The 27,966-nt window shown below is 42.9% G+C and overlaps 1 protein-coding gene across 2 annotated transcripts in view; it reads right to left on the bottom strand.

Annotated features, from left to right (window-relative positions):
- sv2a (synaptic vesicle glycoprotein 2A) overlaps positions 1-27,966 on the bottom strand; it is a 40,903-nt gene that overhangs the window by 10,952 nt on the left and 1,985 nt on the right. Inside the window, exons 1-7 of one of the 2 annotated variants that reach the window (XM_064351150.1) lie at positions 25,756-25,921; positions 10,960-11,750; positions 3,145-3,325; positions 2,457-2,608; positions 1,888-2,021; positions 854-943; positions 374-481 (exon numbers count right to left, since the gene is read on the bottom strand). In XM_064351150.1, the coding sequence (XP_064207220.1) occupies positions 374-481; positions 854-943; positions 1,888-2,021; positions 2,457-2,608; positions 3,145-3,325; positions 10,960-11,557 (1,263 nt within the window). In that variant the 5' untranslated portion in view covers positions 11,558-11,750; positions 25,756-25,921. Of the gene's footprint in view, positions 1-373; positions 482-853; positions 944-1,887; positions 2,022-2,456; positions 2,609-3,144; positions 3,326-10,959; positions 11,751-25,755; positions 25,922-27,966 lie in introns of those variants that run through there. The other variant, XM_064351161.1, reaches the window with a different exon arrangement.

Here is a 27,966-nt window from a genome sequence, read left to right as displayed (position 1 = left end):
TCATGTCTTCAGCTGAGTCAGGCACATAAAATCCTTACCCTAGGCTCTGTCCCACCAGCAATATTCCTGCCCTGTCACCGGATGCTGTTTTATGAGATAGCTTGTGACGGAGATTTATGCAGCTCCATCTTGGAAGTGCTCCCAGTGGGATCACATGGTGTTATGAGTAAAATACATAAAACCGGGCTAGGGGTAGCGCACCCCTACTCCCTCATGCAATTCAGTAATCAAAGTGACAGATGATGGGACAGTAGTAGTTGTAATTCTCAGGCATGGCAGAGGAAGTACCCCAAAGATGACCTGATTATCCGATAAAAGAATGTGAACAGTAATGTAAATGCGTAACGTGGGCACTCTAAGGTCTTCAGAGCACCTGATGGAAAAGACTGGTCAGCTTTGCCCTCCAGCGAATGTGCCAGGCGGTGTCCCTGCCCATGTCCACCAGTTCATCCATCGGCTTCACCGTCTTAATGGTGGTCACCTGGGTACAGAGAAGACCAAGAGTGTCACTTGACATATGGAGTTAAGAAGAAGGCACATCCATCTCACTATACTAGAACAAAACTCATAAATAATAGTAATATTAATAGGTAATTACATTATTTCATCATTGCTTTTCACACAGTGTAATCTACTGACATTTGAAATATGGGGAAAATTACGATGATTTCATCATGAAATATTAGACTGGCTGGCTGCTTTTTTCTCAGATGATTGATGCACATAATGATCCAGGCTCATCTGCGTGACTGAGACAGGCTTTAGTCCCAGCCAGAGCAATCAGTGAATCACTCCTCATCACATAGAGGAACTCAAAGGTGTAGACGGGGCGGTTCGTCTCAGGGGAACTCACAGAGAACACTCTCTCAGGGTAGCCCTTGGCCCTCATGTTGGTGTCATGAACTTGCTTCAGGATCATCCAGGCCTCATCGTGTTTCCCATTCTGCCACACATTACAGACCAAACACATGGACATCAGCAGCTGTACGCTGGAGTTCCCACACATCACAGACTGTGATCACTAATTATACATGGAAGTTATAGCGCCAGTGCTATATTGCACTACTGTACTGGCCCATACTATACTGCCAGTAACTGTACATGGAAACTAAACCACACATCACACATTATATTCAGTAACACTTCATAAGAAATAATCCATTTCATTATTTTGCATATTAATGAAGTTAATGAGACTTACTCCATGCAGTACATACTGCAGTCATTCTTTGTGATCATTACATGCATCATATAATCACATACATGATCATTGGCATATGACAGATAGTAGGCAGTAAGGTGACCAACTACACTACAGTCATTTAAATGGGAGCTTTGCCCAAATTCATACCTAACTATCAGTTACATGGAGATTATTTCCCACATCAAAATTATTTCTATTGATGTCTTTATGTTTTAATTGCTCCTATTGCATATATTGAATATTTTACACTGAGCATTTCCTGTATCTCAGTAAATACCTATACCCTGGCTGGCTTGTCATTCACCTATTGATTTTATGATTCTCGCGAACTCTCATCTACATCATCACATGATTTTCTGCATGCAATTAAGAACCCAGAAGGAAACCAATTATTTTTGATTAACAGAAACCAAACCATATTTATTAAACTTATGTTCAGAAACCCACACACTAATTTGAATATTTCAAAACCCAAGCACAGATGTCAATGGATAATTACAGCCAATTGCCTTCCATATAAACAGCAAATAACTGCAGCTGCAGTCAGTCCAAGGCAAAGACAAGGAAACCTGCGCAGAAAATTAGTGTGAGCGAGTTTCATTGTGAGTTTTCATTTAAGGGGCCTATTTAAATGACCACGTCTTTATGAAGAGGTAAAAATACAGCCATGCGCAGGGCCTCACCTCCAGGTAGAAGCGAGGGCTCTCAGGCATGGTGTTCAGAGCCGCAATGGCAGCGACGGAGGGGAAGGCGCACACCAGCACAAACACCCGCCAGCTGTGAAACTGGTAGGCCGAGCCCATTTGGAAACTCCAGCCTGGTGTACAGATAAGACAAAGAGTCACATACAGTGGTTATAGATGGTTCTTGGGGCCAAAGAACATTATAATGCCCAGCAGAGGTTGCACAGGCTACAGTAGGCACTAGGCTGAAGTAATAGCCAGATGAATAGGTCATCAAAAGCAATTAATATTAGGATGTCCATCAAGCAGCATTGCCATTTCCACCTGTCAACCCTGTTCCTTCACTCAGCCATGTAAGCTGCCTCAGAAAGAGTCCAGAGACCTACTTTAAAATGAGCAGGAGAGGAGCGCCAAACTGACCCCATCAGCAGTTTTATTTTTTTAACAGCCTGGCCTTCAATATGACAGTGTTCTGCAAAGAGAAGGTCAGGCTCACTCGAGGCCTCCACACAACAGACGGGGCGTGAGCGGTGACCTGGGCGGGGCAAAAGTCAGGACAGCGGCAGTACCGTAGTGGGGGATTATGGCCCAGGCCATGGCTGAGGCGTAGATCCCGCCGATCATCCAGAACATGCAGAGCCAGCTCAGGTGCTCGCCGCGCTTCTCCTGGGCCAGGAACTCCGAGTAGTAGGAGAAGACGATGGGGATGGAGCCGCCGATCCTTGGGAGACAGAGAGAGAGAGAAGCAAGCCTGCAGGGTCACGTCCACTCAAACCGGGAGCAGGTCCTGTGAGGCCTGCTTTTTCCCTCCAGCTGGCCTCGCAAATACTGCATCCACCCACCGTTGAGTCATGCATGCCTACCCGCCGCACACAGTCTTTATGCCATGTCAGTGCTTAAAATAGCAGCCTCATTTCCATGCATAAATGGCTAGGTGTGCATAATAGGGTTCACTGGCCTATCGTGTCCCACTGCTATGCTGTAAGTCCTCATTAAGGATGCGCCACACGCACTAAGACCAGGTCTGTGCGTTTGGGAGACATTAAACATATGGGCTTTTAGGAGCCACACGGTTGTCATGGAGACCGCAAATCAAATCAGTTCCTGTGCCCCCAACGGCGACATACAGTAAGTTATAACTTTGCACTGCAAGGTGCTCTGTGTAAGATTGTGATAAATGGTGACTAGGTGGCTGTGGGAATTCATTTAAGCCGACCGCAGCCAGTCCTGAAAGCAGGGAGCCGCTCCGGGTCTTACCCGACGCCCGAGAGCAGGCGGCAGAGCAGGAAGGTGCTGTATCCTTGCACGAAAGAGGAGAAGAAGGCGAAGACGCTGTTGATAGAGAGGGAGATGAGCAGGCACTGCCTCCGGCCAATCCGGTCCGCCAATCCACCCCACAGGAAGGCCCCCACCATCATTCCCAGGTACACAATCAGACCTGAAAAAGAGAGGAAGGACAGAGGCAATGGCGAGGTCCTATCCCTACTACACACTGCCAGAAGCCAGAGCATTCTTACAACTCATATACCTCGAGCCAGATTGACCAAAGCAAGCGGGAGCTAAATCTGTAATTAGAAAGTAAACACAAAGCATAACCAGCTAATTAAAGGAATCTTCTTTTTAAGAATTCCCTAATAATGAATTGAACAGCAGGATACAGGAATATGGTAGATGAGCGTAAGAGTGTGGTAGAAGAGGTTGAAACAACAGGAGGACCGGAGATTATCGCAGACTAAACAGCCGCTTTCTTTTAACCAAGCACGAAAAACAGAAAAAATGGCAAAAAAAAAGTTAAAACAAAGCTTCAGCTTGAGCAGCAGCAGCTGCAGGAGGCGGGGGGGGGGGGCGAGTGGGGGGGGGGGGGCGTCGTTTGAGCCGACTCGGCGTGAAGCCGGGGCGCGGCAGCACGAACACGCAGGGTTGCAGACGGAGCGGCTGTCTGCCGCGAAACAGGAGCCTCGCGCCCGGCGCCCCGTGATGGGATGTGTGAACCCAACGATGACTCACGCAGGGAGCGTGGCGGCACCAGACCGGCGTCAGGCTCGCGGCGCCGCCGACTTCCTGTCGCTGGAGACCGCGCTCCTAACGCTCGATGGCAGAGAGTTTGTGGAGAAATGGCTCTTGCTCTTGGATATGTTCAAACTGCCACACTTGATTTATATGCATATATCTCAGTTAAGGACACACACATATTTTTTTAAAATACTGAGGCAGGATATGTGCTCGCACTAGCACAGCTTGGCTCTATGGTGCTAGTTTGAGCAGCAGAATAAGCGCTTTAAATTAAGCCAAAGCACTGAAGGCGACACCTATTAGCTTCAGTGGGCCTAAGACCACTAACAGAGCACACGTAATGTTCCTCAGAACCTTGGTACTATACAATTACGTATGCTACTGTGGTGCTGTAAGAAGTACGAATCCACAGTATATTAGCTACAGTCTTGTCTCATTGAAATGACTGGGCCTGTATAGGCTTACAGACACAAATAAAATTATGCAATCTTATTCATGGGTGAGGAGGCGTTTGTGCTGAGGATTCTGAATAACAAGTAAAGTCATGAATATACATTTCTACCTCCTGTTCAGAGAATGATAGTTGACCTAGATGAAGTCACAATGAAAGGCTGCTTCTTGTCCCATATGCTGCATCACTGGGCTTCTTTTTGAGTCACATGTGATACATGGAAAAGTGTCCTTCAGCACCTTTGCCCATTACCAATCAATTAGGTAACAGATACTTAGTACGTTGTGCAGAAATGGACCACACTTTCATTGTCTTAAGCCACACTCTGAGTGCTTTATTTGACAGTTTTCTTCTGACAGTGCCTTCTAACTTTAATCGAAGAAAATGTTTGCAATCACATGAAAATGATAAGTGGGTCCCCACAAGGTAAATGGGGAGTGTGTAACTGGATGTACCCAACACACACCGTAGGCTAGCGGGTATCCTTTAACCATAACGTAACTGTAGGACAATTCATGCAGAGAATAAAGACAAGCAGCTGCACCAATCAAATAATAAAAACAGAACAATACTAAAGAGAGCCCACAACAGAAAAGAAAACAGAAATGACCTAAACTGATAAGGAAAATCACATTTCAAAGACATCAATAATGCAATAGAGGGAGACTGACTGGCATCAAGGAGTGAATTACAGAACCAGACCATTTCCATATCTTGAGTTTGATTACTAACCGTCTTAAAAACAGGGGAACTGTGGCCAAGGCAGACTCAATATTACATTACATTATATGGCACTGAAGACAGACCATGAAGGGCATGGACAGCTGCCACAATCTCTCGGCCTTAGAGGCTAGCCTGCGGCTTGGTGATCCGGCTGGCCTCTGGATCTTTCCCTCTGAACCACTCGCTGGGGCTGGCGTCCCGCTCTCTCCCCTGAGAGCCGAGGGGGAATGTGGGAAACACGTCCCCTTTATGACCCTCGTCTTTCATGTCAGATTACTGGCTCCACGGCACACAGAGGCAGGCTGCAGTGGCTGATTCAGGCATCCTGCCCACGCTGTTTAGAAGGATGCCTTAAAGCGACCTTGTTCATCCACTATTGTGGCCAACAAGGTAATTAACGGCTCAGGTGGGACGGCGCCAGAACACTGCCATTAACGTTTTGATGATGGTATTTTATGTTACAGTAAAAGGCTCCATTTCATCGATTTGCTTTTATTTGCTCTAGAGGACAGCGTGTTCATTTAAATTTAAATCTTCAGTTAGTGCATCTTTTTCTACAGTTTATCCAGGGTATCAAAGGATTTGGAGGGAACTGTACGTATAATTTGATAAGCTCTCTCTAAATAGGCAGTAAACATGAATTAAATGTTCGAATAACACATCAAGTGCAGGCCTTCACTGAGCCTACCATACATCTGTGGTACACAGGAAAACCTACCAAGGGATGATGTTTTTCAGAGAATTTTCATCTTATGTTTTCAAGAGCAACTTCTACCTCTTTGAGTGGTTAGCTAGTGACCAAACTACTCCTGTTTCCTTTTCACATTTAAGCTCATGGTTTTGTTTTTGGTGTTTGTACCCTGATGGTTTTCTTGTTCTGGTGATTCTGATGATGTTTTACACAGAGAGCCACTGCAGGCATTCCAGCAGGGGCTGAGAGTGAGAAGGCTGCAGCGTTCAGCACCGCGGCTTCTGGTGAAGGTGACCTCGATGGCGGAGGGAGGCAGGTGTCAATACCGGCCCTTCCTTCCTCCCCATCTCACAGAGAGCCGCCACTGCGGCGAGGAGGAGAGGGAAAACGGTGACGAGGCACGACAGCCGTCGCCGCAATGCAGGCGCAGCTGCCTTTTCATCCCGCCCCTCCGGCTGAACCGGGGAATCCCGCGCCGAGAGCGGGCGCTGTCCATGGTGCTGATCACTGATCATCCCCCCACAAACACCCCCTCTCCTCACAGAAGCACATTTTCCCCTGCCTGTAATACTCTTATAACCAGGAATGTGAAGGTTAACACTGGATGTTTAACTAAAATGATACTGGAATCAGAAAAGTAAGAGACATCTGGTGAGCTGCGTGCTAACAGCATGCGCTGTATTCAGGGTCACAGTCAAGGGCGCCCAAACATACTGCTCATTTCACAGCAAAGAACGCATGCTACAGTGTATTTATGGGCATGAGGGAGAGGCTGCATCTGGGATACATGCTGAACAGGGATTGGCTCTTTTGGAAGAGTAGATGATGATTCCAAAGCAAATCAACTGCAGCATGATATTCATTCCCAGTTGTATAAGTTGGATGATGAGCTATTAGAGAGGATTCACACAAACCTGGAAAGGGTACTGTAGAAATAAGGACCTAGGTTCTGCTTTAGACTATATACAGCAAAAGCTCAAATACAGCATGCCTGAAATAAGCAGCCATTTTGAAATATGGCAGCGAATCACATAAATAATTTACACCTCCGACAGACACAAATACACAACAGCCACTATGCATTTTTAATCATAAAAACAAAGCCTGTGTGATTTTAAATGTTGAAAAAAAAAACACCATGAATTAGTTTCCAGCAGGCTCCTCCCCATAAGCAGTGGAAGACTGGATTTGGTCTGCTTGGGGAGCAGCCTTTCTTCGGTTCTAGAGAATAGAATCCACAGGGAATGACTGCCTGAAGCGCTGAAGTTCTGTGCTGGTTGTGAATCTGCAGCCCCTCCCCCTCCCCTCCCCACCAGCCTTCCACAGACAGGCGGACAGCTGCGCTCACAGCCCAGCAGGGAGGGGGGGGAGCTCCGTCAGAAAGAGACGCGGTTCTGCAGCTTCGGGGGCGGAGGAAGGAGGGGGAGGGGGAGGGGGGGATGCGTGAGCTATTAATAGCCGGTTTTCCCGTTTCTGCGCGCATCGGCGTGCGTCACGGATACGGATGAGGGGCCGCGCGTGCTGAGCTGGAGCGGGGTTTTCTCTCCCGTGCGTCCCTGAAAGGTAAACTCTGTGAGCCCAGCCCTGTGCTCTCACAGCCACGCCCCATCTGCCGTCCCCGCCCCCACACAGCCATGTGCCCCTCCCCTCCAATCTGCCGAGATAAAAGGGGGATTTCACATTCAGAGGCATTAGTGTCCCGTATCTTTGTGGAGATACTGTGCATAATTGGCCAGGCTGATTAACAGGTCAATAGGGAGAAGTGCTTAAGACGGCATGGTTTTCTAGTGGATACAAGCCAAGGCACAGAGTTGAAGGGAAATGGAAAGCTCATTTGCTCACTCGTTCTCGCATTATAAAACACAAAGGCTGGCCAAGGTGCCTCTGTCTTCCTGACCTAGACAAAGCTAATTAAAAGGACACTGAGTCCCAAGGGAGGGAATCTCTTTATGGGTTAGATTAATAGCCCAGTGCCTTGCAGGTAATGTAAAACTATGTATTGCTGCAGGAAGACAAAAATTCCTAGCAGACACAGTCTAAAGGAAGTGCACAAGAAAGAAAAGCTGGAGAGAAGGAGGAACACCCGATCACGTCATTCCGGAAGCATCTTTAGGTCTCCCTCCCAATTTTCTTTCAATTTTTCTTCCTCGTTCTCCCTTTATGTCTATGAATCTGGACAGATAAACACAATGCATGGATGCTCTGTCACACATAAACTGCACACGCATGCCAAAATATACTCATATTTTTCAACACAAATCTCTTTCAATTTCACCCAGACATTTTTAGTGAAGCATGGGCAGGCACACACATTGACACATGCACACAGGCATGTGTACATGTGTACATGTACAAGCACAAGCACAAACACATGCGTGTGTACACATACTCAAATGGACACATGCACATACACACAAAGACTGTCAGTTACTTCAGCATACAAGCAGAACTAATGGATTTGCTAACCACATTACAGTTCAGTTTCTCCTTCTCCCTTATGGCTATTTATAAATGTAGCTTAATCAACAGCTTCACGCTCAAATACAGGCAAGAAGCAAGAGGTCTTGTTTCTATCTAAAAGCTCAAAGATTTGATTGCTTTTAGGCCATGGTTTTTTGAAAAAAATACTGCTGAGAATAAATGTGTCTATCTATTACACAGTTAAAAGTCAAAACCATCCAAAGAAGACTAGGAATACACCTACACAAAATAACAGGAAAAAAACAGCCCTCACTGTGAACTGCCACAGTCTGAATCACAATAAAAGGTGAATAATAATTTACATATTGAGACACCAATGGTAAAATTGTAAAGTAAATTTTAGTGAGTTTCAGGACAGCAAATATATTTAATCTCTCTTTCTATAATATCAATTTTCTTTTTTAAACCTCTGTTCTGAGAAATGTGGAATGGTAGGGATATTCAGTAGTATGTCCATTGCTGTTAGAGTGCGAGCGCGAGTACTCGTGAGTTTGAACACACAGACATTATTTCATCTTATTTCACTGAATGCGTCCGTGTTACGCGTGCATGCATTTTTTGATGGGGCTGCAATTCCTTTACGCCGCAATGAATCTGAATTTTTCTAGCATGGAATTGAGGCACATCCATAGCGATTGTAATATTATTGACGGTGAATCTGAAATTTTAGTAAGTACATAACTTCAAATATATACTTGAATTTTAAACATCTAACAATGCTAATATAAATGTATTCTATAACTTAAGAAATTGAAACTCTTTTTGTTAATGACTGATGAATTAATTAGACATTTCAAAATTAATTAAACAAATTACACCTTTTAAAAATGAACTAATTACACATTTCAAAACTAATTTGTTTTTCCCCTCAAACAAGGTGCTAAGGATAAGGTGCTAAGACATAAGCAGCACAGATGTGGAAACTCATTTAGACATGACAGACAGAATTTGATTTGCGGATGACTCATCCCTTCTCCAAACAGTAAAGTTTAACCAACCAAACTGACTGGGATGTGAAACCCACAACTTTCCTTCTTATTTCACCCAACAGGAAACTTTTCAGGGATTGCCTTCAAGTTAATAATCAGCATGAGTCACTCTATGACTGACAATACCTACAAATAAACACAGAACATACACACATTACTGTACGTACATATAAGCATGATTCCAAACGCAGACACATCTGATATATTCATATGATACAAAGGTGACACTGAAGTGGACTTTGGAATTGACCTGTGCAGCACATTTCTGTCCCATGCAAGGACGGTCAATTAAGAGTCATTGGGCTCCCAGGAATATGTACTCACAATATAAGCAGTATATGGATTTGACTTGTATCATTCTAAAGCAAACACTGTAATTCATAAGGCACACAGAAGCATTAAAGGGATTGTGGGATACCTGGGGTGCATAAGCAAAGCAGAGCTCTCTGTACAGAGTGAGTGTAAGATGCAGTGGGCCATGTCTGCCTCAGGCCACTTCCTATCCATGCAGGGTGTAGAGGGAGGAGGCTCCTGGGAAATGCAGTCAGTTTCATGCAGAGAGGCCTGCAAACCAGATGTGTCACTTGCACAGACCAGACTGTTTGGTCTGCAGTGATAGTGAGCTGTGATTCAGAGCTGGGGCAGGCAGCAGACAGATGTGTTTGAAATAGATAAAGCCCAAATTTTCAGTAGACAGACACATATTTGAATCTCAGAAAATTAAAGGCCAGATGCTAGTACATAAAATGCGCAAAATGCAGCCTGACAAGGGGATGTTAGAGCATACGCAGCCTGCGTGAAATTAACATGTTATTTACTAAGGCTGCAGCTAATTAAGCAATCAATGAATGGGACTGCCTACCAATTGCATTTTCTGAAAGAAGCAGAGTTTAAAATGCACAGTTCAAAAAGCTCCTGTTCCATGTGAGGAATATCTTGATTGGATGGGGGGAGATGCATGTTCTGGTGCAATGTAAAAGTGTATCCAGACAGTGCAGAACAAAATGTGGACTAGGATAATCCAGCTGTGGCGGCAATTGTCGATTAAAATGTTCCAGATGCAAGATAGTGTAATGTTGCCAGGACTTTGACTATTGACATGATGGAATGGAAATGTTGTGTGGGATCTTTTACTTCTACTAGTACAGTAATTATTTCTATGGCTGGGTGTTTGTCACAGAAGTAGGTGACACTGGTTCGATGATATTTGGCTCTCTTTTTTCAGTCCCTTTTTTTCCATTTTCAGTGCTTTCCACAATTTTTTGGCATCTCTGATTCCCATGCCTGTGTCTCTATTTTGCTTGTGTCTTGCTCTTAAGAGGCGGAGAAATTTCATGCTAAAATGGACCCTTGTTAACTGTGTGAGCGTTTGTAAATTCAAAAATTCCCCACTAAATAAATCTGCAATATGCATATATAAGAGAGAAGCGCATCATGTGCTGACTCACATAGATGACACACATTCTGCGCTTCGAGCCCCGTGCGCCTGTTTGATACATAAGCACGTTTCTGGGGCAGAATGTGTCATATCTGCAATTGAAACTAGTCACAAAATGCTTAGTAAATCTGGCTCTAAGTACCCCCACACACTGTTAAGTAATTCAATTTTACAAGAAAAAAATTTTTTTTGCAAGTAGTCTACAAGTCAAAAGAGAACGGCCTTCATCACCTCAAGAACCTGGAAGTTGGACAAGGAATGCTTGAGAAAGTCGGTTCCCACTTACCCAGCATGCCCTTGTTCGGCTCGGACAGACACATGTCCTTCTCGGCGCTGGGCAGCACGAATCCCACCACGAAGATCTCCACGCCGTCGGCCATGAGCGCCAGGCCCAGCACGAAGTAGAGGCTCCACTGGAAGCGCCCGTGGCCGCACTCCTGCAGGATGGTCTCGTACTGCTGCGCCAGCTCCTCCTGGTCCTTCCTCCGCTCGGCCGCCGAGTCGCCAAAGTCCCGGAACTGGGCCCCCTCGGGCACCACGCCCCCCGCCTCCCCGTCGGCCTTGCCCATGTCCGCGCGGGGGATGCCCTGGTACTCGCCCTCGTAGATCTCGTCGTCCTCGTCGTGGCCCTCGGTGGAGTCGCTGTGCGCGCCCTCGTCGTCGTTGGCGCGGCTGTCGCTGCGGTAGTAGCCGCCGTCCTGGCCCTGCACCGGGTAGTCGTCGTCGTCGTCCTCTTCAAAGCGGGTGTAGGAGCGTTTGGTGTACTCGTCTGACATCTTGTCCACGCCGCGCCCCATCTTCTTGCCCGCGTGCCGCTTCACCTCTTTGGCGATGTCTTTGGCGCCTCGGATGAAGGCCGTCCGGTCTCTGTACCCGTCGTCCATTTTGGAAATCCTTGCGTGGCAGCAGTGAACCCGGAGAAATGCTGTGGCTTGGTTTCAAAGATGCCTCACAAACATGGGTATGGTGCCTCCACAGTAGGATCCTCTTAATCTGGGGTTCAGGACCTTGGACAGCGCCCTGGACCAAATGAAGCAGATTCAGCTCCAGCCGTGTTGGACAATTCCAACCGTAAGCCTGGGAAGGAGAGAAAGTAGAAAGGGTTTGCATGACATATCACAGAGTGCTATGCTGTTTTACAGTACAATAACGGTCCATAACCACATGGAAAGAAGCATTTTCATTTGTGTAAGCACCACACCAGTGTATTAATATAAGTGCAAGTGCATGTCCAAGTCCTAAATTCCAATGTAAGCACTAGGCACACCAACATTATAATGTTAATCTTTAAAATTAAAACAATTTTAGCTTCATAAACCTATAAAAATACATTTATGAAACCTGAAACAGTTAAATTAGAGAATGCTCTTTTCATTATTCTTTTAATTATCATTCATTTGCATTCAGATTCATGCTTCTAGTTAAAATCATGATTTAAAATGATTGTTGTTTACTACAACCCTCTCTCTCTCAGTACAGTCAAAATCTGACAGAAACATTGATCCACAAAATATTTTACATGCAGGTATGGATGGCTTATAAAGTATGGATGCCTTCAAGTGCTAAACACAGAAGTGGTCCCGAGAATATGAACAGAAAAGATGTGATGTAATATGCAATACAGTAACAGATTAAAGGAAACTGAAGCTGCTTCTGTGAGACAAAAAAACACAGGGAAAAATATTACTTTGACTAACCAAGCAGTTACATACCTCACTGGTATTGCACGCTTGGTTTGTTTTTGGCATGCCAAACTAATTTCATGATCAGCTTGAAGTGCGGATGGGGTTCATACAGCATCTCGACCCAAGACTGAATGCCATGGAAACAGTCGAGATAGGAAGGGAAAGGACAGACAGCCTTTCACTGCACATAGCCTCAGCTGCTTCCCCCAGCAGCCTCACCAAACAGGTAAATAGGATTATTCATGTGCAGGAATAAGGCCCAATTTCCCCCTTCACTTGTCCCATTAAATAATAGCAAATTTAAAATAAAACATGGTTCTAACCGTGCATTTAATAAACCTGGCACACATTCTGGCATATCTTGGTGTTCCGCAGTGCTATTTTTATCCATGGATGCTTGGCCCTATTAAGTATAAAAGAAAAACACAAAAATACAGGTATAAATTGACATTGTCCCTATACAGGCCCTTAGCTTCTCATAAAATCTGATGGCAGTATAACTGCTGTGCTGTCGCAGAGGCATAAAAATGTACGGAAAGAGACAGCTGCTATCACGTAAAATGTTCAAGTCAAATAAACTAGAATATTCATCCCAACAGGATTCCTATACAGTAAACTATGTTATGAATTTACACTGTAAACATTTTACTCTGTAGGGATAAATTATTATTATATTATGTTATTACATCATTATATTATTTCTTATTGTCAAATTATTAGGCATCTAAACAATGTCAGTAGAAGGCACAAGCACTGTCATTGACTCCGGCTGCATGTGGAGTGACCTCCTCACTCCTCTTGTCATCTCAAAGTGATCGGTATCCAGGGTGAAGCTGTGCCTCGGCTCTGTGTTACTGCCTCCCCCATCCTGCCCAAACCAGAGCCTCTAACCTGCCCTATGCTGCAATTTAATCTCCCGGCTCCCCTCCGCTGTCTCTCCCGATAATGAACCGGTCACACCATCAACCCGAAGCAGCACAACACCAGGGAGGGAAAGACCTGACGTGCACCTGCGGCCAGCTCCTTTATCTTCCTCCAGAAAGTCTTTTAGTCTAGTTCCTCTGTGTCACTTTCCCTCAGAAAACCATAACATCTACAAAACTCTTTACGCTTGTCCTCATCAGGTAAGCAAATAATCAACAAGCAACCAGTGTTTAATTCAAGTCAAAACATAACAGGAATGTAAAGTAAGACTGGTTGCTGATAGGTTTGAACTACACCTGCAGTGAGAGTCAGTTAAGGGATCTGGATTAGTGAAGGTACAGCATGGAATTGAAATGAGAGGAGCTGAAATCCTTCCGGAAGTAAGACATCCTCACTCATTGCTTTGTCTTTGTTACCCACCCACCTTTCCTTGCATAACCTGTGCCATCCAAATGAGATGAGGACACCCCTTCAAAAAAGACAAAAGAATGTACGCACCCTTTGGATAATAATATATTTTTAAATGTCACTCTATCAAAGAATCGCCAGCCAACACAAACAGTAAAATGTGGCAGATAAGCACATGCCTAAACATGGAAGAGTGTCTGTCTGGTGACATACAAGGCCATTCATTAAAACTCATGTAAGGGACTGGGCTATCAAGACTAAGAACCTCGGTGGCCTTAAAAACTTTCATCCCACTAAGGAACAGTTAGGAATGAGGTTTCTGGACATTTAATGTCTGCTAGACGTCCATAACAGTCTAAAGCTGTCAAATCCATTCCGTTTCAGTCTGACCAGGCCCAGTTCAGCCTCAAATCTCATTACTTTCGCAAAAACTGGATCCAAGGGCAGTTCTGCCCCTGGCATTTAGAAGTAAAAGGTCTCTTATGAGGTTGCTCAGTGACGGGAACTGGATCAATTTTAAATGCTGGAGACGGATTCAAGTTGCAGTATTACTGTGAGGATCGACAAAACGACTCACCGATGAGATTGACAAAGCAAAGAGACATGCTGGGAAATGGCTTTTTCCTTAGAAACACAGAGATTACATCCAAACTGCAAGAACTCTTTAAGTCTTTCAGTCTTCCCTTCTATTACTGGACCTTTGGGACAAACAACTTCCAGCTGTTTTTTAGAGCAGGTACGATCGATCTTAAAAGTAAATGGAATGGAAACAATATTTTCCCATGGGTCCTTGTGTGGCGAAGCAAACCTTGCAGATCATAAATTAGCATTGCGTTGTTCGCGTCAATATGAAATGAGACTACAGATCAGCTGTACAATCTGAGGGATGTTTTGCCTATGTCACACAGCACAACAAGCTGGTCATGCAGCAGTAGAACAGTCAACTAATAGAGCGTGTTACATAATCACTCATTTCTGCAGTATGTATTCTATACATGCAGACTCCTGGCTCCAGAACTGAAGCAGTGCTGTAACGTGCTGGTGCATTGCAAGAGTAGGGCAATCCTCCGGCTATAGAGCCCATTACAATCAGCTTGCTTGACTGAAATGAAAGAAAAAAAATCTCTTTCTCTCTCGCTCTCTCTCTCTCTCCCTTTCTCACCCTCTCTCTCTCTTTTTCTCTCTCTCACACACATCTGGCAAGAAAACACTGCAGAGTCTGAAAGTTAACACGCTTCTATAATCACCAAGCTGAGCAAGAACATGGCTCAGTCTGAAGTGTTGTCAGTAGTGCAAAAGAGGCTCTATTTTTAGGAAGGCATTGTGGATTGAGGCACACTACTGTGGAAGAGTGGGGGAGGACTGCGATAGGCTTGGATTGGCACGACAGTGCGCGAACGACTTCATGAGTATGCATGCGATCGGCGCATATAGAAATTTGCATAAGTGCAGGCTCCTGCGAGTAAGTAAAATGGATGTCCCTGCATAGCCCACGGGCTATCACAGAGTATTGAAAGCTGTCCTGTTTCAGTGCCTGCTAATGCATTGCGCCTGCCACTGGATTCTTGTCTCTGGATTACTCTTCCTTGTGCATAGGAGTGAATCTGGGTCCTGGGAAGCCAAGCAGTCATTGAATCATTTATGGGAAATGCAGCACCCGCAAGACTGTGTGGGTAAATTTAAATATATACAAATAAAATGTATTTAAATATATTTAAATAAAATTTAAGTAAATGTCTCCCACATACTACTCTATATTTAAATCATTGAGTTCGCATAATATTGTGAATTACATACTTTAATTCTTCCCAACTGAGATTACTGGGATAACCCTGACATATTCAATGCACCACAAACACATGAATATGTCATGCTTGGGAAGATAGTATATTTAAACATATTCAGGTTCAATGTATTCATAAATTATGTTCTTTTTCTTTTGTTTCTGCAGTAAATATAAAATGATTATTTCTCCAAATACACAAGCTTTTGGATAGTTATGATCTGGCACACTATTATGCACTGGATGCATCATGCTAATGTAAATAGAGGATTTACCGGTCAGTGACAGCCTCAGTCAAATCCTCCATAATTTATGGCCAATGTTTATACATGTAAATGTGACCTGAAAACAAATGTCATGTAATATAAACACCAATCAATATCTACTTACACAAAAAGCCAAACCCAATGTTTGTTCAGTGATCTGACTGCTCAGGTCACTGTACATTACATGACATACAAAGCAATGTACAAAAGTGCATACCATGGTCTTGGACAACTACAAAACACAGGTTCAGTAAGGTACGATACTCATTTCGTACAGCTATTTATGGCCAAGAGCACAGTTCATGCAGTTCACTGTAGGCTTACTATGGGCACTGTCTTCTGTCTCTATTTGACAGTGGCATTTCCACTCAAACTCAAATCTCATCTTCTTTCGATTCCCTAGATAACCTGCTCTCAGAAACCAGGCTGCATTTCAGCCTCCCACCTCTAGCTCGCCCCCACCCTGATCTGACGCAGCACAGACAGCATGTAGCAGGGGACAGATGGAGGAGGACCCAGTTTGCTGCTCATCCCGGCCTCAGTTGCTCCCTCTTCTTCTCCTTATGCTCTCTTTCCTCGGATACACAAACACTCCCTCGGACCAAATGCCAGGCTGCTGCCATCAGCCCCCCACAAACAGTTTCCCTCCACCACCTACCTGCTCCGCTCCTCCATCTGATGATCTTCCTGCCCAACTCTGCTGCTCGTTCCCACTCCCTCCCACTGATCACCTGGCTCTCCTGTCTCTTGTCTCTCTTCCTCTGCCTCCTTCTCTTCACTCCCTGATGCTGTCTTCTCCTGCCTACCAAAATGTGAGCTATCCATCTGTTCACATGACCCAAGAGCTTAATGTCCCTTCTCAACGCCATTTAAAAAACCATTGAGTACACAGGCCATTCACAAACAGCTATCACCTGGTACGCTGGTGAACAAGCATCTGTACTCGACCAAGCCTGGCTACAAAGGCACTCCACTGAGACACAGGAACATTAGAATATGCAGTAAAGAGAACAGGCCTAGGCTCCCGGACAGTCACGCAGAATAAACCTTGGCACATTTACACCTGTGCTCAGCTGTTAAACTGACAAAACTAAACTTGAAACATATATTGAAGTTCACTATTTAATTGCCCATCTTCATAATTTTTTCCTTAGCTTCTAAATATTTCTTATAGTGCGGTTCACAGAACGCAATAGAACTCTCTTACCAGAAGCTCCGGCTTTATTTGTGTTAGGCTTTTGTTATTAAATTTCCATTTTCTACTGCAATATGGAAATAAATGTTTAGGATTATTGTTTGCATCTTGGGCAATTTGCTTCTCAAAGAGTCTTTTTATTACCCTAATATTTTAACCTCAGCATGTATATTACAATACTATGGCTTATTTCTCACAGTACTGTCTTATTATTATAGTTTATAAGGGGTATTATTTTGCCTCAATCTCCCCTATTAAGATTTATTCATCCACTGATCATGTGAAAAATATACTGTCTTAGAGTAAGCCTGGCATCTTTACACAAGAAAATTGATTATCATTTTTGCCAAACCTGCACACGAGAGGCAAACCACCAATGAAGAAACTCCAAATGAAATGATGTCATTAAATTTCTTGTAAAGGGGCTGAGATGATGCCAGAGGAAAAAGATCCTCAGTGTAAGACTGCTGGCAGAACGGAATGCCCTTTATAGCTGAACTGCAGGAGGAGGCACAGAAAGCAATAACAAGGACCTGAGAAACTTTGTGGTTAGAAAGGTCTCTGCCAAAGGCTAACAAACAATAAAGGAGCACATCCACCTCCCCTTGTCGCACAAAGCAAACGCTAACATTTTACAGGCCCTGGTAAAATCCCCATTAGATTAACACCCTTGAAAATGTTCTTTGCCAAAAACGGTCTACAGAGAAGTCTACAGATAAGCAGAGATAGACAATTCCATAATTTGTTTTCTATGGGTCTTCTCCAAGTGCTTAAAAGATCAAGACCAAGATAGATGGGAGAGACAGCAGCAGTGTGCCATTGATCTCAGGAGATTTTTCTAGTCATCAATCACCCCCTTATGTCTCCTCCCTAAAAAAAAAAACAATCAAAAACAGAAGAGGACAGAAGAGAGAGATGTGCTGACAGACGGGTCTGTTAGCTGGCAGTTGAGCAGCCCATTAGCCTGGCAAACAGCCAGGGCAGATGTGCCAGGCTGGTGTGGCAGCCTGGTCGAGACCCACTGAGGGACACAGCTGCAGGCAGGGAGGCAGGAGACTGGTGAGAGTGAGCATGGTGCACAGCATGGCCCATTATTAAACATGGATGGAGAAGCCTAACTGTTCAGGAACACAGCACCGTGGTAAAGGAATCCCTGTGAGAATATGTTCATCTTGAGCTGTAATTTTATTAGTTCATCTGTGCAATGTGCATTCAACTGTACCTTTAATTTAATTTACTTTTTCTCAACTTCTGAATATCTTCTGAAAATGGATGCCCAGCTTTGGTATTTGGGTTTGTATGCAACCCCACAAGACAAGCTTGTTGAATGGGCTTGAGTCAAAAACTGCTTGAATAAACTAAAGAATTCAGGAACATAAAGTGGTTCTGTAACAAAGTAAAACATTGGGAAAGTGTGATATAAAAGTATCTCTAACTCTTCCTCATAAGGAGCGTTTTACCTGGTATGAGCATGCTTCATGGTTCCAAGTGACTAAACACATTTTCTAAAGTTTGATTATGAAGACTTGAACTTCATGAACTTCAGCTGAAGCTCCAAAGACAAATCTGAACATCCAAACCCACCTTTACTTCAGAGAGCTGGCTGGCACATGCCTTAGAAACACAGGCCACTAGTGATCCTGCCCTGTCAGCAGCTCACTGCTGCCCCAAACCCTGATGACCTGATGACATCAGAAGCCAGGCTCCAGGCTGTGTTACAGCACAGCAATTCGAGATGAGGGAGAGGTGAGTCAGCTGACCACAGCTCAAACCCACATTCCACTGCTGCCCCAGAATTCCCTCATTGTATTATTATTTATACTTGAGAGGCACCATTAAGAAATTCATATTGACAGCAGGTGATGCAGGAGACCGAAAGGCTTTTCACCATTGATCACCAGAAGATCACAAAGACTGGAGGGGATTACATTTCTGCCCCTCCATAAAGCATTTCTTAAGATTAGCATAGTTGTGTCAGCCGTTACAAAAATGGTGTCCCAAGTGCTATGATGCCAAATGACATCCTAAGGCTTGTAAAACTACTGGAAAATGGATAGCACCAAGCATCACATCACCAAAATACTTCTGAAAGTACCATACAAAAACTAAGAATATTTTCCTCCTGCATGTGTCCATAGATTGTCAGTAAAAGATGAACATGTTCTCTATATAATAAACAAGGAAATAGGTAAAATCCTCTTTCTGTTCTCTGCTTGACGTCAGCACTGTGCTGTGTGGATGACACTGAACCAGCGTAGGTGTTTGTTGGCTAATCCCTGCAGAGCTCACTTCAAACAGACCAGACTTGTGTGCCAGCAGAGAGTGGGCAGGCAGCCCACAGACCAGTACTGACCCCACTGTGGGACCAGATTGACTCCATACTCAAAATACAGAAGTAGGCCTGGTAGAAATGAGTTGAGCCCGGTGCAATAGTGCACTGGAATTGGACTCCATTTCAATTCTATATGGATTATTGCAGTTCCGCAATTGAATTGCTTGCTTCAGACAAACAAATGCTCCCATAGCTGCAATGTAAATGGACAGGGTAAATGATGACACTTTACAAACATATGAACTGCACACTAAACCAGGAGGAACCAGTGATCTGTAGGGGTTTTCATCCAGTTTTAATCTAGGGAACCCCACCTAGGCTCAAAGGCATCCCAAGAACCCGATCATCTGTATAAAAAAGGGTTTTTGAAGATCACAAATAGGGGGATACAGAGTGAGTGAGGAAACTGCAAGGAATGGAAATGGATTAAAGGGGGGGGGGGGGTGTTGCAATCGTATACCCCTTTTGTGCAATAAAGCCACATATTCCATCACAGACCAGATAAGATACATTATCTGAAACCCTAACTGCATCATGCTGGCTGCTTTTGCCCCGGTTCATTCCAAGTGGAATGCTTTAGGGTGGGCAGGCAATGCAGGTCGATGGAAACAGCATGTATATGTCTGTTATAAATCTTGGGCTGGAAATTGCATGATCTTATATCAGGAATGCACAGCCAGAAAGACTAAAGTGTACATGTATTGATTCTGTTTCTCACAGTACCAGAGGAACCCCAGTTCTGTTTCTTCTCAATGCTGTGGAGAGCGAAGTCCCATGTGATGTTGACTCTTTGAGCTGGGTCAGCATGGGATTACAGAGACCCACAAGAGACATGAAAGAATCTATACTGCCTTTCTTAAATCGAAAAACCCCATACAGATCTTCTCTTGGGTAGTGTGCCTCTCTGCTTCACTCCCTATATATTGTAAGATCATACAATTTAACAGCAGGGGCTGGTTTCAGATCAACATTTACGCACATATGTGCTATGTGAATGCAGAGGCCAGATCATTTGATTATAGGCTAATTCATTTGGTGGACTGACACATGTCTGTGGAAGTGCCTCTTTATGCCATGTTTTCAGCTCCCTGCAGTATGTTCCTAATGCCACATTCTTCCCCGATAGCTTCATTGCCAAATGGCCTCTTTTGAAAACCTGCAAGAACACCTCTCTGTAGGAGGTGTTAAGTCAGAGAAAACTATCCTAGGCTATAGTGCAGAAAGAGGAAGAAAGGAGGACCCTCTTACATGCAATCAATTATGAAACCCAACAATCCTACAATAACCACTCTGTATCCACTAGTCACTTTACCGTACCCTTGCTTAATGGTCCTTGTTCCTGCTCACAACTTCTCTGCCCCCCAGTGGTGGAATGAGCTCCCCATTACAATCAGGACATCAGAATCCCTGTCTATCCTCCACCGCAGCCTGAACACACACTTGGCTAAATTGCCTTTTAGCTCAACTGATTCTGAGTATTTATCAAGGGTTTATAAGCCCCACCTATGCCACATCCAAAACTATGTCCCCGAACCCCTTCGCTACTTGAAGCTCTACATTCTCAGCCTCTCTCCTGCCTCTACTATAGCACTTTTTTTGTAGGCACGTGTATTTACTATGCATAAGTATGTTATGTATGAATGGTGACTCTCGGTTGCAACCCTAGTGACTTAGCATCAACGCTTTTTCATACGCTCTCATGTAAGTCAGTAAGTGGATAAGCGCACTACAAAATGCCTAAATGCAAATGCAAATGTGGTCCTATGGTACATTTTGTTCAATTATTTTGAATTTATAATGAAATGAACAGCAGCAAGATACCAGGATTCAATAAAATGGTATTATAATATCAACAAGATCTCCCCACTGTTTCCAATCAGGCAGATCTCTAGTGCTATGCAGAGAAGCACAGAGACTGCCTGAAGCTCCAGCAGCTCACATCCTGGCCCTGCAGCACACACTGTGGAGAAGGGCAGTGACTCACAGTACTGCCGTCACAAGCCATTTCTGTGCACACAGCCTCCTAAAACTCTGAATATCAGGGAGAGGCAGCTGCAAGCCAGTACCCTCACATCAAGCAGATTCCATCTTTGCATCCATTTGTAGCAGTGTGGCAAAGTCATTGCAATATTCCACAATACGAGCTAGACAGATGCCTGAATAAGACAGATGCCTGAATAAGAGTCTTTTCGCAGGCAAAAAAATCAATTCGATTCGATGCAGAAATGATGCACCCTCACACACACATCATAAATCAAGTCTGCATTTTGCCAGCTCTGATGAAAAAGCTCTGTGGCTCCAAGTAGCTCTGAGCATTTAATCTGGGAATAAAGTAAGTGATTCATCCTTCATATTGCTGGTTTGTCAACACGTGCCTTCTCAGAAGAAATGAACCAAGGGATTCAATTGCGAAAACATTGTATTTGAACACAAAAAATTTAATTCAGAGTGTCTCAGTGTGCATTGTTAACTCTGCTTTCAGTCTGGCTTCAACCCTGATTTGCTCATTTAGCAATTATTCTTATCTTAATTGGGGGGGGGAAGAGTACAACCAGCAATAAAAATGAAATTATGTCTCAGCATTATAGATGTGTAATTTCCCCCTTTGTACAAGCTTGAGACATCAAGGCATTAGGTTTTAACTGGTACACAAAACACTCCAATAAAACAGAGCATATTGAAAAGGAAGCACCAGAGAGATTCAGGTACGCTATAACCCCATGGGACCTAATGAAATGACAGATGGAGTCTGATTGTAGCAGGTCAACGGTGTGTCAGAAATGTCAGTGTCCAGCATTTATCATGCTCACAACCTGCTCTGTCGATGACAGGAGGAAGGCACTGTGCCTGCACACACCTTTACCACAGCGCTGCATGGTATCCTTCCCACCCTCACTTTGCACAGATCCCTCTTCCAATTCAGTGCGGTGCACTTCCTTTTCCTTGTTCTCATGCAACAATCTAATTAGGTGGCTCTTTGCCACTTTGCCAAAGTCCCATAATGCAATTCTCCCAAAGCTGTTTAGTTAGTTGACACCTCAGTTGAATGTGATGAAAAACAGTCATGCGAGCGAATAAAAAAATATGCAAGTATTTATATCACAAATAAAGTCATACACAGTTACGCAATGCGTAAAGCAATAACGATGGGTAATATCTTCTAACATTATACAGCAAGCACATAATTCAGGAAGGAGACAGCATCATCAGATCTATTTACTTCTACGTCATGCGGATAAAGGCTTCAGATTACAAGCTCTTGTTAATACAAATGTAATTCACTACTGTGCTGTCTCTATCTGTTCTCAAAACTGCTGCTTCAAAGAGATACTACAATCAGCAGAGAGACAATGTTGAATACCTACAATACCTGTCCTTACGCGGAGAACATCAATAATAAGACATTAAAGAACTCAAGCATTTAAACAGAACATTCATGTTTTAAAGCTCCACGTAACTGAACTATCATTTTATTGAGTTGAATAGAAAAATATGTACATTTGGAGGTACAAGGTTTTAGGCAATAATATGGCTAGAGCAAAAGGTTATATATAGGCAAATGGGGCTTTTAAATGTACTCTTGCACCAACAGATTCCAACCATAAACCTCTGCATGCACCAGTTACAGTAAATGAGAAGTTGCTATGAAATGTGCTAAAATATCCATACAGTATGACCAGCTAAAGTCTAAAGCTCACCAGGTTTGGGAACCACTGATCCAGCAATACTACAGTCAGCAAGACATTCCATCTTAATACAGAGCCAGCCTGAGCGCTAGTTTTACACGTTCATACGACACGCATCAAATCTGCATAACTATGTATATGACAGACAGAAACGTCCTTTTTAATGCAGAGGCCAGCTATATAAGTCCTGGCACTAAGCAGAGTCCTGTTCACAGCTGAGGCTGGCTGAAGCCTGGCCCTTAATCAACACAGATAACAGGCTGAGAATGAGAGCCTTAACAATCACGCTCTCCACTGTGTGCGTGCAGCGGCCTGCACCTCCATCACCAGCACTGCCATTCAGCATTTGCACAGCAACTGTTCAATGACCTGTACCTCGCAGGGTGACTCCAAAGGCTGCACTGAAAAGTACAGTGCAGTGCTGCACCAGGGAACAGACAACTATTACAGGAATCATATCAGTGTTGCAAGGAGTATTATTTATAGACATGTGAGTCATCACATGATTCGCTAGTTTTTTCCTACAGTACAGAAAAGGTGCATAAATTACCAGGGAATAAAATGGGTCTGATTATTTGGAAATGTAACTTCTGGAGACTAACAGTCATGTGTGATCTACTATACAAATGAGAACGATGATCAATTTAACAGGTGACTCAAGGTGAAATATAAGGAAATTCAACCACTGCCACAACTTTAGCAAGGATCTAACACACCGGTGTACTGTAACTCAATATTATATAATAGGTATAGTCTGCCAGTGAGTTAATTGTGTATATTTGAAGTACAGTATTTCTTACAGTAAATGCACAGATATGTTAACTTTTTCATAGATGCAAGCCACTCCATACCTCGCCAGATGCAAGCTAATGAACTAATGAACATTTCCACACCATGGTGCAATTCAACAGGTATGCGTTACAGATGGTATTTAATCATTTAGCACATTCCCTTTCCATCTAACTGCAGCAAAACAAACTTCAAAAGATCCCAATCCGGCTAAACCACTTGACCTGGAAAACTAAACTTCCCAGGTTACATTAAAATATTTTCATATTGTTTAAGCTACAATCTGCACCATGTTTTTTTAATGTATCATTCTGTTTGTACATACCATGTTTATATTTGTACAATCATTATTGGAATACTTTATTAGATTATTGGAATACTTTATTGGATTATTGGAATATCTGCAATATTCTCTGTTTTCACAAAAAATATCTAAATTATTTTTTATATTATTAACAATTATTTTCAGCATTTGTCAGAAATGGAGAAATAAATCGGTTCCTCGTGGATAATATTAGAGGAAATTATTATGTTTTGTAGTACCCAGAAACTGGTGGCCACTGGTGCCACTGTAGGATAAAGTTTTTAAAAACCCTCCAGGATCACTTTTGCTAAGGGTAATAATCAGGATGGCTTCAATTATTAAAAACACTGATGTAGTACAACTACTATACATGCTATTAACCCACTCCACCCTAGTATCTGCAGCCATTCACTTTCGCACAAATGCCAACAACTGACTGCAATGTTTCACTGACAAATTTGCATAAACAGCCACAGGACATGAGGGCATGTCTATACAATGTTTGGGGCATTAACATGCACACGCACACACACACAGCCATACATTTTTCTACTGAACAGACAACCCAGAAATCTTCAGGAAAACAGCATTTGATATTCCACATCATTCTTCAGTAAAGGTGTATGTTCCTTGTTTGCAAATGACAAGGTCGTTGTAGCAGAATTAATGTACCAGGGCAATGGGCAAAGCGATCAGGGGAATAGGTCTATAAATGAGAAGTTTAGAGTCCGCACAACTCATTGTAAGGTCATTTAACCGCTCCAGAAGAAAATAAAGACCAAGGCTATAGCTGATATTCATCTGATACTATACATTAGATACTCAACTGACAATCACACTGTCCTTCTTGCAGGAAATGTAATGTTAGCATGTTAGCAATTCCCTGTTTCAATCAAGGTCACGCCATTCTTAAATAACATAGCCATTATTGATGTCATTTTATATTTGGCACACCTACCCATCACCTACAATAAACACTTCACGCAGTATAACGTGAAGGGGCGAGACTAAAAAAGGGAAGGGTAGTGTTTATAAACACCCTTAACAACAATTACTAACGACAACAAAAAATGGATCAAATAATGATAAAAGCTATTTTATTCGACTGGTGTTTGCACCATTCCAGTAATAAGACCAAGAGTAATGTTTCCTTACTGTGATACTGACATGCAGCACCATTGCGAAAAATGAAAGAGAAAATTAAATTAGGTTTAATGTCTGAAAACTACGAACCTTATCACGACAATATATTTACACAAATTCTGTTCGATGACAGAAATACCCTTGGTATGTTATTTTCATTATGACGCATGAATGCAAAATATTGCATTTAATAATATAGGGCCAATATGATGTGATGTTAACACAATTAAAAAATATTGTTTTCTGCGTGTAAAAGGAATGTATGAAATCGTAGCCTAATTTTACGCCGTTTCATTTACTGATCAAAAACAATATTCCTCGTCTATGTTGCTGTTAAGATGCCATAGCCTACTTTCCGAATCGAACATTTAAACACAACTAAAAGAAGGTTTTTTTTGTCGTTTCCTGGAACACGCCAGAGGCAAGGTTTCGGCAGTGTATAAAATGACAATTATGCTACACACGGTGCAATATTCATGATTTCTGTAAAGCTCACTATTTAACATTCTATAACAACAGAATAATTCCGTAGCGTAATTTATGGTATAAGCAACAATATAGCCCTACCTTTTTCGTAAGGGTCGCTCTATTTTTAAACCTTGGTCGAGTTTTTCTTTCCAAAGAAAGAGACAGCCGTGGTGATGAAGTGTGCTGATGCTAAGAACTGCCTTCCCCCGGCTCCTATAGGAAGCAGAGCGAGTCGCGACAAGGAAGAGATAGGAGAGGTAGGCTACCACACTACACAAAATATCCCTTGGAGCCTCCCCTTCTCCTTACGTTATTCTGGAATAGTACACCTGCTTCAGAGAGGAGGTCTGCCACCGATTTGCAAAATTCGGGCGGGAGATAACGGCAGATTTTTATATTATAATACATTTCTGAACAGAAGCTTTAATAATGTAGGCATTTGCCTGATGCACATCCCCCCCTGTTTGGACTACTTAGTAGACTCCATGTAGCATTTGAAAAATGAATCTCACAAAACTGTCTTTTGCTCGCAAATGCGTCATTTTAGACAGGGCCTATGTTTCCTCGATGTAAATTATCCTAGAGTAAATTTTAGCCTATATCGGACATTCAGAATAAAAAATTAAAAATGAAAACTGTGCAGAGGAATTTATAGAAATGCTAATAGTAACAACAACAATAATAATAATAATAATTTAAAAAAATATATAACTTGACAAACTCAGTTATGGATGCTAGTTTGAAGGATTAGTGCTACTGCAGAACTTCCGTGGATAAATTATTAAAATCTTGTGGCCATTATTTATGCAGAACAACACTAATGGTCAGATAACAGGAAATCCCAGTCATTCCAAATTTACACACGATAATGTCCACTGACATGGGCCTGAATCATCTGATCATTTTAATTGATCTTGCCATCTATAACTATTAACACAAATTAATATGATGAACTTATTAATTACCATATACGGAGTACCTTTATTACACATAAGTGCTTAAGTCAAAAAGGCATATAGCTGACATTTGTTCTAGCATTTAGATTTTTGCTATGAAACCCCACATTACATGCCAGTTTGTTTCAGTAAACATTATAATAGCTTTCTCGGAACCAACTCCCTGAGATGAATTACTGTACAAACACCACTGACATACTGTCTTTATCTCGCCAACACAGACAGATAAAGACACATCAACCATCAGCCTCCAGCAATACCTTTCGTCATCCTCACCACATCCCCCATCATCACCACTATCACCATCAACATTTGACATCATTAGGCCAAATCCTGGAGTTCTCAATTGGGAACAGAGAGAGATGGCGAGCTGGTTGAGGTGGCTGGGGGGGTAGAGGCCAGGACGGAGAGGGGGCTGTTTTATTTAGGGGCTGATTCACCAGGCACACACCAAGCATACTCCAGGAATGATGCTAATCGACTAAGATAGAGCCTCCTCCCCTGGCAACTGGCCTGATTCCCCATGCCCCTCTGCCTCCACCATACAGTACACCTCGGGCACCAAAAGCAAAGGTGACTAAAGCTATTAAAGAAACAGTGAGTTACAAAGAAGCAAAATAAAGGTAGAAAAAATATAAGCAAAATTCCCTCATTCAGTCTGAAGGAGCTGAAGAGAAACATTGTGAACTTTCACATCATTTTCAGTGTTGGTAACCAATCAGAGGGCTGACAGGCAAAAGGTTAAAGGCTGATGGATTAAGGGCCTTGGCATTAAATAAAGCTGAAACAAATATTCATGTAGAGTGCTGACTGGGATATGGGATTCGAGATGACTGGGTTTTCAGCCATGATATAAACCTGATTGAGTGAAATTCCAGCAAATAAGGTCAAATGCCACAGAATCTCTAGTGGGCTGTAGTGTCTCAATATGAATTTGCTGGTAGTCTGGTTGTTGTTTGAACAACACATGTTAACAGCATCCATTAAGAGTACCAGCTGTTTTTAGGCTTACTCTGGGGTGTCACTCGCTATTTTAAATAACAATAAAGGATTATTTGTCTGGAATTTTAAGATGGAAATGAGACAGCACATTTAAGAAGTACACTTAGCCTAAGTTGTCTCTTTTGCTGAAAATTTAACCAAATGTAGTCATACACAATATTTCTGGTTATAATTTAGTATTATACTGCAAATGACAGAATAATGCTACATTCAATTTATGACTTCATACATTTGTTTTTATAATATATAATTACCATTACAGTTTGAATCAGTACTGATAAATATGATTAGATCTTTCTCCAGGGCGTCATTCACTTTTGCAAATTCACATAAGGATTCTATGTAAGTTCCT

This window comes from Anguilla rostrata, chromosome 1 (genome assembly GCF_018555375.3).
Source record: "Anguilla rostrata isolate EN2019 chromosome 1, ASM1855537v3, whole genome shotgun sequence".
In the NCBI taxonomy this organism is placed as follows: Eukaryota; Metazoa; Chordata; class Actinopteri; order Anguilliformes; family Anguillidae; genus Anguilla; species Anguilla rostrata.
Note: the sequence above shows the minus strand (reverse complement) of the source record. Positions and strands in the feature narration are given on the sequence as shown.